The 12,886-nt window shown below is 50.4% G+C and overlaps 1 protein-coding gene across 2 annotated transcripts in view; it reads left to right on the plus strand.

Moving 5' to 3' along the window:
- Positions 1-852: 852 nt before the first annotated feature.
- Positions 853-12,886, plus strand: part of SAMD10 (sterile alpha motif domain containing 10) — a 60,417-nt gene continuing 48,383 nt past the window's right edge. The window contains exon 1 of one of the 2 annotated variants that reach the window (XM_060277352.2): positions 853-2,047. In XM_060277352.2, coding sequence (XP_060133335.1) covers positions 1,936-2,047 — 112 coding nt within the window. In that variant the 5' untranslated portion in view covers positions 853-1,935. The remainder of the gene's footprint in view (positions 2,048-12,886) is intronic. The other variant, XM_035123606.3, reaches the window with a different exon arrangement.

Genomic DNA, 12,886 nt, shown 5'->3' on the forward strand with positions numbered 1-12,886 from the left:
GGTTGGACTAGATGACCTATGTGGTCCATTTCAACCCTACAATTCTATGATTCAATCCCAGGCATCCCCAGGTGATGCTGGGAGAGACTAGGAGAGCTACTGCTGGCCAGTGAAGACAGTCTTGATTAAGATGGGCCAATGGTCTAACTCAGTGCAAGGCAGTTTCCTATGTTCTTCTATTTCCTATGTTCCTCTGTCTTCCCTGCTGTCAAGGCACAGTCTCTCAGCTCCTCAGGAGGCAGCTACTGGCAGTTCCTGGTCTCTCTGACTGCTGTTGTCAAGCACTGCATACATGGATGGCACCCGTCTTATCCCTAACCGACTAGCTAATAGCAACCATTAATCAGGGGGGGGGGCAAGGAAAGCAAAGGACCAAGAGAGGAAGGTTTAAAACAGGCAACTCTAGAAAGACGTTGGCATATGGCTACAAATATATAATAGCTGGTCCCTGTCCTGTGGTGGCTTGAGGCTAAATGACAGGTGAGCTTCCTTCTGATCTCAGAGTATGAGAAGCAGCTTAAGAAAAGACAGTCTGTAGTTTAAAACACCCCCCAAATAGCAATAAAGCCAAGGGCCTTTATTATAGGGCCTTAATAATAATAATAATAATAAACTAAAAGATTAATCAATTCTACCCTCTGGATGCCTACACGGAGCTCCAATAAATTCGATTGGGTTGCTCTCCGAGGTAAGCGTGCATAGAATTACTTGGGAGTAAGCCATTGACCTGGTAGATATGCATTAGTATTGCACTGCAAAAGGCGTTGGATAATAAATAAATAACACTAGGCACGGCTGGCAAAACCAGCCCAACTAGAGGCAGAGCAGGGCGAGGCGGATCGGGGCGTGTGCGCAGTGGGAGCACGTGCGCGCCCAAGCGCAGGGCGACGGCGGAGGGCTCCCCGAGAGCGCCCTTGCGCGGCAACCGGCCAAGCCGAGAGCCCTTCGGGGAAAAGCCAGCGGCGGGATGGGTGGGATCGCGCAGGGAGAGCTGCTGCTGCTGCTCGCCGAAGCTACCCAGGACCCGGCCGGATGGTGCCCACGCTGGCCTGGCGACCGAGAGGTGGCCCGCGAGCCTTGACCTCGCCTCCAGCCATCTCGATCCGCAAACGCCGCCAACGCGCCCTCGCCAGCCGCGTTACGAAGCACTTCCCGGTCGGGCACGCCGTGCGGCTCCCGGCTCCTTTCCCCGGCAGGTTGCAGGCCCGATCCCGGCGGCTCCTGCCTAGCGCGGCTCCTCCTCCTTTCGCAACCTCGCGGAGAGCTTCTTCTCCCTGCTGGAGCCGGGGTCGTGCCTGCTGGGCCCAGCCTAGGCGCCGCTGAAGGGCTCCCGGCGCGCTGGAGACGCGCGCAGCGGCGCTCCAAGGCGCGCCGCCACCACCAGCACCACGCCTCGCCTGCTTGCCGGGCTTTGTCCGGGACTTGCAGGCAGCCGCTGCGTCCGCGGCCCTTCCCCGCCCAGCTCGGGGTGGGAGACCAGCGGCGAAGGCGAAATGATCGCCTTGTTGTTGGACTCTGCCGTGCGCCTTGCTGCGCAACGAGGCAGGGGATGGGCGGCGGCGAGGATGACCTTGCAGGGATGTCGGCGAGGGGCGTGTTTGAGCTTCGTCTTCCTCCGATCCGGCAGCAGCACCAGCGTCGTCGGGTGACTTGAGAGTAGGGGAGAGAGAGAGAGAGAGAGAGGGAGGAAGAGACAAAAGCGAGAAGGGAGGAGGGAAAGAGGAGGAGGCGGATTTGCAGTGATAGGCGGTGCGCAAGGCGAGCGCTGGCCACTTTGCCGAAGTGTCTTGAACGTGGAGAGGAGGAGAGCGCCGGGGTCCGTCCACACGAGCGGCAGCAACGCGGGCTCTTGTCCTGCCCCGCCCAGCCCGGACCTCTTTGCGCGAGACCGCCGATCGTCTGAATCCCGCTGCCCATCCCCGCGCCTCGGGCCGCATGCGCTTGATGTTCGCGGAATTCCGCTCCAAAGGCAACCCCTTGCCGGACACGGGAGGGGGCCATGAACGGGCTCTGGCGATGAACTGCGGCGAGACCAAGGAGATGGAAGGTAAGGAAGCAGTGGGGGTGGCCGTCACGGGGCGCCTGGGCAGCTTTGGATACCTGGCGACCCTCGCCTGTGGCTCTCAGGTGAGCGCGGGGGGGGGGCTCTTTGTTCTGAGTCCGGCTCGAGGGCTTGGCTGATGCCCTCCGTGGCTCTTTTCTAATCATCGCGTGCAAGCTGGGACTCCGGAGGGCGTTTACTCGACCTCCATGCTAAGTTAGGCGCGCACGGCGTGTGGATGAGGAAGAAGAGCATAAGAGATTGAGAAAGGGAGGTGAAGGGCTGGGGATCGCCAGCTATTCTTCCGTCTTGCGGGTGAGGATGAAGGATGAAGGACGAGCATGCCTGAGGCTCTAGATGTGCGTAGGTGACTGGGCAGAAGAGGTGGTATGGGGCTCGGAAGGTGCCCCGATGCTTGCGAGTAGCTTCATGTGCCCGTGTAGGGAATGATTGCACGGACTCTCCCGAGCGGTGGGTTTCTGAAAAGATGTCTGACCTGGTAGCCATCCCCTGCTGTCTAGGTAGGTTGCTGTAGCTTACTCCCATGCTGGCACGGGAAGCACTCTGCACAGGCTCAGTGTCCCTCTTGACTTCTGATTCCAATGTCAGAAGTGAAAAATGAGGCTCTGTGACTTGGGTGGGTGGGGGGCACTGCTGCTTTTGTGGTGGTGGGTGCTGTCCTGGGCATCTTTAAAGTGAAGAAAATGAAAAGCTGGCATCCCTGGGCATATTTGCATGGGAGTCCGCTTCCTAATTGACTTGTATGGGATGGGACGTGTTTGAGATTGCCAACTGACAGCAGATTTAAGGAGGGAGGTTGCCGCTGGGAATGATTGTATCTCAGGCACAAGGAACACTGTGTTGGGGTGGATGTTTTAATTTCTTTTTTTAAAAAAAAGAGGTTGTGGGGGTTAAGCCTGCTAAGCCACAGTCTCTGGCCTGGGTACCCTCAGATGTTGTGTAGAGGTTATTCAGTGTGGGAGCGACTGCCATTCTGCACATGGTCAGGAGTACTCTTTGCTCTGCAGGTGCTTTTTATATTCCTGAGTTTTGCCAAATTGCTGAAAACCATTCCCAGCCCTTAATAGAGGCTTCGCTTCTAATTAGACCTTCTGTGGAGTGCTGTGAGTTTTCCAAAGCAGAGTACTGTATATACTACCTGTCCAATGTGAGAGCTGTAAAGTGTGATAAAAGAGAGAAACAACAGCTTTGCATCCAGTTAGACCAGCTGTGCTTGATGAGACTGATAGGATTTGAAGTCCAAAATATCTGGAATTCTCCCAGTTGTTGGAAGCACAGGGCAACTAAATAATGTTGCAGCTCATATGCCAGCCATGTTTACTAGGGAGTAACTCCCACTGCTTGCAACAGTACTCATTCACAAGTACGTGCACTGAGCATTGACAGACATTTCCTAAACAAGGAGGCTCCCTTTATACTGAGTGTTGGTCCATCCAGCTCGGTAATTTGTCTCCTTCAGGCGGGAGTTTCTCGCAGCCCTAACTGGAGATGTCATTGGGAATTGAACCTGGGGCATTTGGGTGTGATTCTACCACCAAGCTACAGTTCTTCCAGTAAGCCCCACTGAATTCAGCAGGATTTAATTCTGAGCACACATACATGTTTAGGGACAGATACCCATTGACCTTCCTAAACAAAACCACCCTGGGAGCAAGCCTTGAGGACTGTGTGTAAACAGCATTTCCATGCAATCTTCCAGACTGAATAATTCAGAGTAAATGTGGGCACCCGATTCGGAGACTCACAGGGGCAAGGAGAAGGCGGTAGAGGAGCAATCTCAAGATCCCCACCGTGTTATCCCTCAACATTCTTTAATGACCTTGTCAAGCTCTGAGTGGTGAAAGAGTGGTCTCCGGTTCTCCCCAACCTCTTTCAACTCTTTCAAAAGGAGCAAAATGGGTTTCCAATCAGCGTTTTGCAACTGCGAGGAAGGAGCCTGGGGTGGGAGTTATTCCGCAGTGATTCACAATAACGGCAGTAGTAACGCTGTCACATTTACACGGTGCTTTAAAATGTACAAAGAAGTCCGTGTTCATTCTGGGCTAGCCCAGCACACTATGCAGAACAGGCAGCTACTATATGTGGGGCAAGAGTGCAGGCCCTCTAAACTAATTGGAGAAAATCCTTTGGGGTGAGAGTGGGGGGGGCAGCTGGGGCCCTCCAGATGTTGAGGCACTCCCACTAAGCCCAGCCAGTATGGGCAGAGGTCAGGGCTGGTGGGACTGTACCCCAATATTTTTGACGCCTTGTGGGAAGGATCCAAGGACATACCAGAAATCTAGGCTTCCACAGTTAAAGTGGATTTAAAGCACTCTGTTGCCCTAACACAGTAAATTAACTTTTTGTATTTTGAAAAATGACTTTTGGTGGATAGGAAGCTGGCAGGGAAACACACTGCAAAGGGGTGTGTGTGAATGAATGATTAACAGGAAGATGTAGAAAAGTAAATAAATAAAGCAGGCAGCAAGCGAATCTGAATGAATGCTCACTGTCATATAATTGCCCCATAGGCAGATAAGAATGAATGAGTAAAGCCCACATAAGATTTGGGAAAGCAAGTACTGTAAATGGTTTTCCTGGAGGAGGCCAGACAAAATCTGAAAGGCTGCATGGGCCCCATAATATCCTTCCTGGGCCCTTGGGATGTCATATTGGGGGGTGGGCCAATGAGCCACCCCCATTTCCACTTTCTCGCCTTCTGCATAAGCAAATGGAGCAGAAGTTCCTCCTTTTTGCTCCATTCACTCCGATGGAACTGGAAAAGAGGTACCAGGAGAAGACAGAATTGCTGCTCGCCACTACTTTTGCGCTGGGAGACAGTGTATCATAGTGGTTAGAGCCGAGTTTCAGACTTGGACCAGGGCAATCTGGGGTTGGACCACCCCCCATCTCAGACATGAAACTGAATGGAGTGACTTGTCCTAATCACCCGCCCACCCCGCAGGGTTGTTGTGAGGCTGGATTGGTGGATGGGGAACATACATGCTGCTTCTATATGGGGTTGGGCTAGATGACCCTTGGGATCTGTTAGGGAATTTTATAGGGGGGGGCACCCAAACGAGGCTTCATTTGGGAATCAAGATTGGCACTAATGCCCTCAAGGGGACCCCATTTGATCCTACAACACCACTCTAGTATCGCACCAACACGAACCCCTCAAGATCAAGCCCTGAGTAATAAAGGCTCCCTTTCCTACCCTTTCTCTGTTGCCTGAGACTCTATGTAACCATATTTCTTTATGAATGAATACAGTGTATCTTTATTTCTAAATGAAACCTCCTTTTTGCGACTCTGGCCAAGGGCTCTCAGGGATGCAGGGAACAGCCATAATCCCTTAAGCAAGAGGTCAGGTAGCCAGGGTGGTGCTCCTCTGCATATCCATAATCCATTCAGGTACCATCTCCTGCCATTCCCAACCCTCCGAAGCCAGAGGCAATACACACAACTGGACCCATTGTTTCCCCCCACCAGATACTCAAGGATCCCTTCCCAGATACTTACTGGTACTTGCTTAACAATGTCCTGGGACATCCTTATGCTAATCCTGCTTACCTCCTGTTTACCTGTATGCTAATGCCCCTTGCACCTTCCCCTTTTCTGACGTTTTACCCTGTCACAAGTGATGTATGTATGATGCTTTCGATGTGCATTATGGGATGGTGGTGGGAAGTTTTAAAAGTTCTTGCAGCCCTGTTCACGGTGTTCAGTCTGGCATTGAACCTGCTGCGCAGTAATAAACCTTGCTGTTTGCTCCGGATCATGGCTGGACTCCTTCCTTTTATACTCCGCAACGACCACAGGCCCTTGCCTGATGAGCTGGGTGGCTGAGCATTCTCGCACCCAGAATTTTGCCCTAACAGGATCCCTTACAAATCTATGAATCTTGGAGGAAGGACAGGATACCAATGTAGCGCTTGAGTAAGTTCCGTTGAGCAACACCCTCGTGAATAGACAGGCAGAGGCTGGTTGTTGTTGTCCGTGAGTGCTTGTCTAGGTTGAGATTTGAACCTGGGACTTCTTGGGCCCCTCTGGACCGATGTCTTTTTGTGGACGTATCCGCCCAACATATCATTGACACAATAACGGCACATTAGCTGTGGATTTATCCTTCACCACCCGCATGCCCTTCTGCTTTATTAGTTCTGCAACACTTCTTACCGCATAATTGCTGGAAAGAAAGCCGTATGTCTACCCTGAAACTTTTGCAGATGCAGAGGGCATTGGAAGCAGGTTCACGTATAACTGCCCAGTTAGTGTCACGAGCAGAAATCATCAGGAATGCAGAAGGAAAGGGATCTCTGCAGGGACCCTTTCTTCGGTTACGGCTCAAGCCAGGCACACATGACCTTTCAGGCTGCTCTCCTGTACAAAGCATGTAGCACTTTGGTTCGTTCTTTCCTGGAGTGGTTCACGTGCAATATCTCAGCTGTCGCAGAATTGTAGAGCTGGAAGGGACCCTGAGGATCATCTAGTCCAACCCGCTGCAATGCAGGAATATGCAGCTGCTCCATACGGAGATCGAACCTGCAACCTTGGGGTTATCAGCACCACACTCTGACCAACTGTGCTATCCAGGCATTAGCCCTCACGACAGTCTTGCAAGGAAGGGATAGTTCCGTTGACAAAGCATGAGACTCTTAATCTCAGGGTTGCGGGTTTGAGCCCCACATTGGGCAAAAGATTTCTGCATTGCAGGGGGCTGGACTCGATGACCCTGGGGGGACCCATTCCAACTCTACGATTCTATGATTCTAAAACTTCTTGCTGGTGGTTCATGTAAGGCAGAGGAATGGCGATGACCCTTGGTAGCTTGAGACAAGGGGGGCACCTGTGGGAAGGGATCCTGCTGTAACGAACGAAAGCAACACATCCACATCAAACCAAACCAATATAAATTCGCCTTTCCCCAAATCAAGTCACTAGTCCATTGGATCTGTGAGCCACTTTGGTTTGCTTCTGGGCCAGATGTGTTGGCAGCCGCCCCAATTGTTTAAATAGCAGTGTGCTCTACTTACAACACTAAAGAGGGGGACGACGGTCTCGGTTTGGTATAGGTGCGGGGAATTGTAGCTCTTAAATTGTAGTGCACCGCGCACAGAGCTATAATTCCCAGCACCCTCAACAAACTACAGTTCCCAGGATTCTTTGGGGGAGCCATCTGCTTTATATGGATGGTGTGCACACAGCCATAGTCTAGCGATCTAACCATTGTGACACGCTGCCTCTCTAGCATGGAAGGGGGGCTGGGTAAGCAGGTTGGGGAAGTAACAACTTTGGTCAGCCCCTGCCATCAAAACATTTGCAGCTGTTTTGCTTCAAGTGCTGAAAGCTCTGGGTATTTCTCTCTGCAAGAGCCAGTGTAGTGTAATGGTTAAGAGCGGTGGACTCGTAATCTGGTGAACCGGGTTCGCTTCCCTGCTCCTCCACATGCAGCTGCTGGGTGACCTTGGGCTAGTCACACTTCTCTGAAGTCTCTCAGCCTCACTCACCTCACAGAGCGTTTGTTGTGGGGGAGGAAGGGAAAGGAGGATGTTAGCCGCTTTGAGACTCCTTCTGGTGGTGATAAAGCAGGATCTCAAATCCAAACTCTTCTTCTTCCGCGGTTCATGCCGCTTCCCAGTTGAGCAGGTGCCGATGTCCTTGCATCACATCCTTGCTGTGGTTTATGCTTAGCAGCCCATCCTAGCCTTAAAGGCTGAGGCAGGACAGCCAAGCCCGTGACTCAACTCAGTATTATTCCCATTTTACAGATAAGGAACCGAGACTGTGAGAAAGTGACTCACCCATGCCTCCTAGTGAGATTGCGTCTCGCCAGAGATTTGTGAACTCCAAGATGCTGCTGTAAGATTTGGACCTGGCTGCTAGCCCAGCTGGCTTTAAAAAAAGGCAAGGATTATGTCAAATTCATTGCAACTAAAAATATTTTGAGCAAGTTCAGGCCTGACAGAAGCTGCATTATCTTTTTTGGCAGCTTTTACTTCCAGATAGGCGGGAGCTGTTCTGATTACTTGCTGAAATGCACTTTGCACATGCTCATTTTTATTACTCGCGTATTCCATAGCCAAGCCCCAGAACAATAAGTTCTGGGGCTGAGCATTGGCTCAAGTGTAGCCCCGGAAAAAAAGACTATTGATATAAGGTCTGTATAGTTAAAGCTATGGTTTTCCCAGTAGTGATGTATGGAAGTGAGAGCTGGACCATAAAGAAGGCTGATCGCCGAAGAATGGATGCTTTTGAATTATGGTGCTGGAGGAGACTCTTGAGAGTCCCATGGACTGCAAGAAGATCAAACCTATCCATTCTGAAGGAAATCAGCCCTGAGTGCTCACTGGAAGGACAGATCCTGAAGCTGAGGCTCCAATACTTTGGCCACCTCATGAGAAGAGAAGACTCCCTGTAAAAGACCCTGATGTTGGGAAAGATGGAGGGCACTAGGAGAAGGGGACGACAGAGGACAAGATGGTTGGACAGTGTTTTCGAAGCTACGAACATGAGTCTGACCAAACTGCGGGAGGCAGTGCAAGACAGGAGTGCCTGGCGTGCTATGGTCCATGGGGTCACGAAGAGTCAGACACGACTAAACAACAATAACGTCCCCATCATGTTTTACAATGTAACAGTGATTTGAGTGTCTTACCCCTCAAAAAAGAAAGAAAGAAGGAAGGAAAGGTTGTCATAACAATTACGCGGAGGAGACTGACGCCGGGAGCTGGCGAAGCAAAATGTCGTGGTTGCAAAGTTGTTTCTTTCACATGGCAAGGTGAAGAAAGGGGTCAAGTTGTTCTTTCTGATCACACCTCTGGGCTCAGTCGGCAGACACAGCCCAATTGTTCTCTTTGCAAAAAGAGAGAGAGACCTCAGCCGGGAAGGAAGGCGATCTCAACATGGGCATGTAAGAATAGTCTGAGGACCTGGAGATTCTTTCCACTGTGTGGGCCCAGGGTGGAAATGAAACGTTTCTTCTCCTGCCTCTTTTCCAGTTGATTTGAATGGCCGCTGGAGAGCATTTCTTCCTCTCCTCCCCAACCCAGATCCTCAACACATTGATATAAAGGACTTGTCACCTGCAAAAGGAGCCTAACAAATTCATCATGTGGTTTCCCTCTCCTCCAAACCCTCCTGCCTGGTCCTTCTCTGCTGTGTATGCAAATTCTTTGGGAGATATTCCAAACCACACAGATCAATCAAGTTCATAGTGTTAGTTCATTGAATGGTTTAAAAAGCAGGGGAGGGCCTTTGGATTGCAGGGTGCACTAGCCTTCCTTATCGAGTGAACTCACGGGAGTAAGCCACTTCTCTCTCATCCCTCTCTTGCTCGGTATCATCATCATCATCATCATCATCTCCCTCCAAAACTCTCTCCTTCCACTTGTTTTGATTCTCTCTGGCCCCTTTGAATCAGGCCAGGGGCCAGCAAGCAGGATTTGAACACAGAAGCAGCACTCTTCCTTCCTGTGGTTTCCAGCCCCTGGCATTCAGAAGCATGGCTGCCTCTGACCCAGTGGAGGGCAGAGCATCATCTTCATCTTCATCTTCATCATCATCATCATCATCATCATTTTATCTGTATGCCGCCTTTCCATAGTTAAAACTATCCTCAAGGCGGCTTACAACAGGACAAGGTTTACATAATGACCAGCATAACAAAAGTCATAAACAAGAAATAAAACGCATCGAAAGGTACCCAACCAAAACAATTTCCATATAAATCATAACATCTAATACTAAAAATACAACATTAATATCAATAACCATTTAAAATGACATAGATAAATAGATAAATAAATGGATAAAAAATAAAAACAGTATTAAAAAAGGAGCCCTCTCTGTTGAGCCTGTCGGGCCCTGCCCCAAGCCAGGTGGAGAGAAGCAGTGCAGGGCGCTTTGGATCCCAGCAGGTCAGTCCCGGGCATAGCCATCCTGGCTAGTACCGTGTTTCTCATAAAATAAGACACCATCTTATATTTATTTTTCCTCAAAAAAAACAACACCACGGCTTATTTTCAGGGGGTGTCTTATTTTTTTACATTTATTCAATTATAACTAAGGTGCGCTGAGGCTCCTGCCGGCTTCTGCAGGGTCCCGGGGCTTGGTGCGGTGCGCGCCGAGGCTTCTGCCGGGTGCCGGGGCTTCGCACGCCGCGCGGTGAGGCTCCTGCCCAGTCCTTGCCCTTTGTGCGCTGTGCGCTGAGGCTCCTCCCGGGTCCTGCTGGGTCCCGGGGCTTTGCGCGCCGCACACCGAGGCTCCTACCGGGTCCTGGGGCTTTGCCTCTTTCTGGGTCCTGCTGGGTCGGGGCTTTGCATTGCACTTCTCTGGGTCCTGCTGGGTCGGGGGTCGGCTGCGGCACCGCGCGTGCTGCAGCTCTTGCAGGCTCCTACTCTGTCGGGGCTCCATGTGGCAGCAGTATCCGGTTCCGGTTGCCGACCGGCATCTTCCTTTTCCTCTTCCTGCTTCCATCCAGACCTGCTCCCACCACTACCCGGTACGGCTTATTTTTGGGGTATGTCTTATATTTTTTCAACTCAGGGAAATCCTGCCATGGCTTATTTTGTAGGTATGTCTTATTTTATGAGAAACACAGTAGCTATTGATAGCCTTCTCCTCCATGAATTCGTCCAATCCTCTTTTAAAGCCATCCAAGTTGGTGGCCATCACTGCTTCCAGTGGAAGTGAGTTCCATAGTTAAACTATGCACTGCATGAAAAAGTAATTTCTTTTATCTGCCCTTTCACATCCTTCTCTGTGGCCCTCCGGACTCTCCACAGGCCACACCCCCTTCCTTGAGCACTTCTGATTGGCTGGAATGCATCCTTGAACTGTGATATTAATGCCTCTTGCTCACCTGGGAGGGTGGAGAGATGTATTGGTTGTGCGGGGCGGGTTGTAAAATCCTGTGAATTTTTGAATAGGTGTTGTACAAAGATTTTTTAAAAAGTTATATCCGTTGCTGTGCCCCCCCTTTGCACCTGGCCCTGGCCAACACCGTGATGCGGGAATATGGCCCTCAGTCCCAGAAAAGTTTCCCACCCCTACTTCACAACTGCCCTGAGCTGCAGAAAGGAAAGGATTTTATCGCTGCATCTAAAGCTGTCTTTCTGCAGGAGGAAAGTGACACAGGATGCAGCAAGGTCAAAGGGTCTCGGCTTCAACCACAAGTTGTGTAAGGAAATGGATTTTTCGTAAAGGCACTCCAAGGCTGAGTTTGTTCCCTCCTAAACTTATGTGCCACCTTTGGGGACACAGCCCACCTTGGGCGACTCATGTTGCCGTGAAAACAAAAAATACAATGGTCTCAAATAAGCAAAGCTAACCAAGGCAGCGGCCTTAACAAGGATTAAGAAGTCCAGTTTTTCAGTCTGCATGTGGTGGTGACTCTGTGTGTGTTTGAAGAATGGCAAGTACGGTGCCTGCTGCATAGTTCTTCTTAGATCCTGGGATTCCACCTGGAAGGGGGAGCAGGAAAGATTGCCACCGACAGAGGAAAAAGGCTCTGTTTTCCTCAGAGGAATAAACGACAGTGACTCAAAGTTAATTTTTTAAAAAGGATAGTAAGGGAAAGGGAAAGGGACCCCTGACCATTAGGTCCAGTCATGACCGACTCTGGGGTTGTGGCGCTCATCTCGTGTTATTGGCCGAGGGAGCCGGCGTACAGCTTCCAGGTCATGTGGCCAGCATGACAATGCCGCTTCTGGCGAACCAGAGCAGCACACGGAAAAGCCGTTTACCTTCCCGCTGTAGCGGTTCCTATTTATCTACTTGCATTTTGACAAGCTTTCGAACTGCTAGGTTGGCAGGAGCTGGGACTGAACAACGGGAGCTCACCCCGTCGCGGGGATTCGAACCGCCGACCTTCTGATCGGCAAGCCCTAGGCTCTGTGGTTTAACCCACAGCACCACCTGGGTCCCTTGCAAAAAAGATACCGGTAGTAGTCAGCATCTAAAACTAGAAATCGTTCTGTGGTCTGCTGCCATCACTTTCAGCAATATTCACGTGGTACAGTGCAGAGTTGGGAGAGAATTTTGGAGGCACTAGCCCTAGCTGGCTAGTTTTCTATATATTGATGCAATATATATATATATTGCATCAATGGAGCATTCATTTGCCTGGACAGTCTGAAGTGCAGATCCGTCAGTGAGGACTAGTCCTAAGACCCAAGCTATATCGTGCCCTTAATTTGGTTTACTTCAGTTCGGAATTAATTCCTATGAGGCACCCCGAAATGATTTTACAATATAACAACACACACACAAAGTTGCATATAGAAAAGCGACTTTTCATAGAATCCTAGAAAGAACCCCGTGTGTCATCTAGTCAAACCCCCTGCAAAGAAAAGGTTTTAACAACAACAGCACATACATAGAATCAGTTAAAATCCAGGACAGATGCCAAGCGGGATAAGGCTTGTTGTGCAAGAGGAGCATCTTCAGCAGGCGCACCGAACTGCCTTGCTCTCTTGCACCCGCGCTGTGCTTGTGGGGTTCCCAGAGGCATCCGGCCATCATCCTCTGTGGGAGACAGATTGCTGGACCAGATGGGCCTTCAGTCTGATCCAGGAGGGCCCTTACGGATGCTGCAGCTCCCATCTCCTTCCGCATCATGTGAGACTCTTAAGACAGGCATCTTCTCCTGCGCTCCATGTATTTATCGTGTTTTTAATATTCTATTGGGAGCCACGCAAAGTGGCTGGGGAAACCTAGCCAGATAGGTGGGATATAAATAATATATTATTATTATTATTATTATTACTACTACTACTATGGCTGTCTACAACAAACATGTTTTTTTTAAAGGCAAGATCAGCCTGAGAATTTTCTGGACCACAT

This window comes from Zootoca vivipara, chromosome 7, assembly GCF_965207765.1.
Source record: "Zootoca vivipara chromosome 7, rZooViv2.hap1.1, whole genome shotgun sequence".
Lineage (NCBI taxonomy): Eukaryota > Metazoa > Chordata > Lepidosauria > Squamata > Lacertidae > Zootoca > Zootoca vivipara.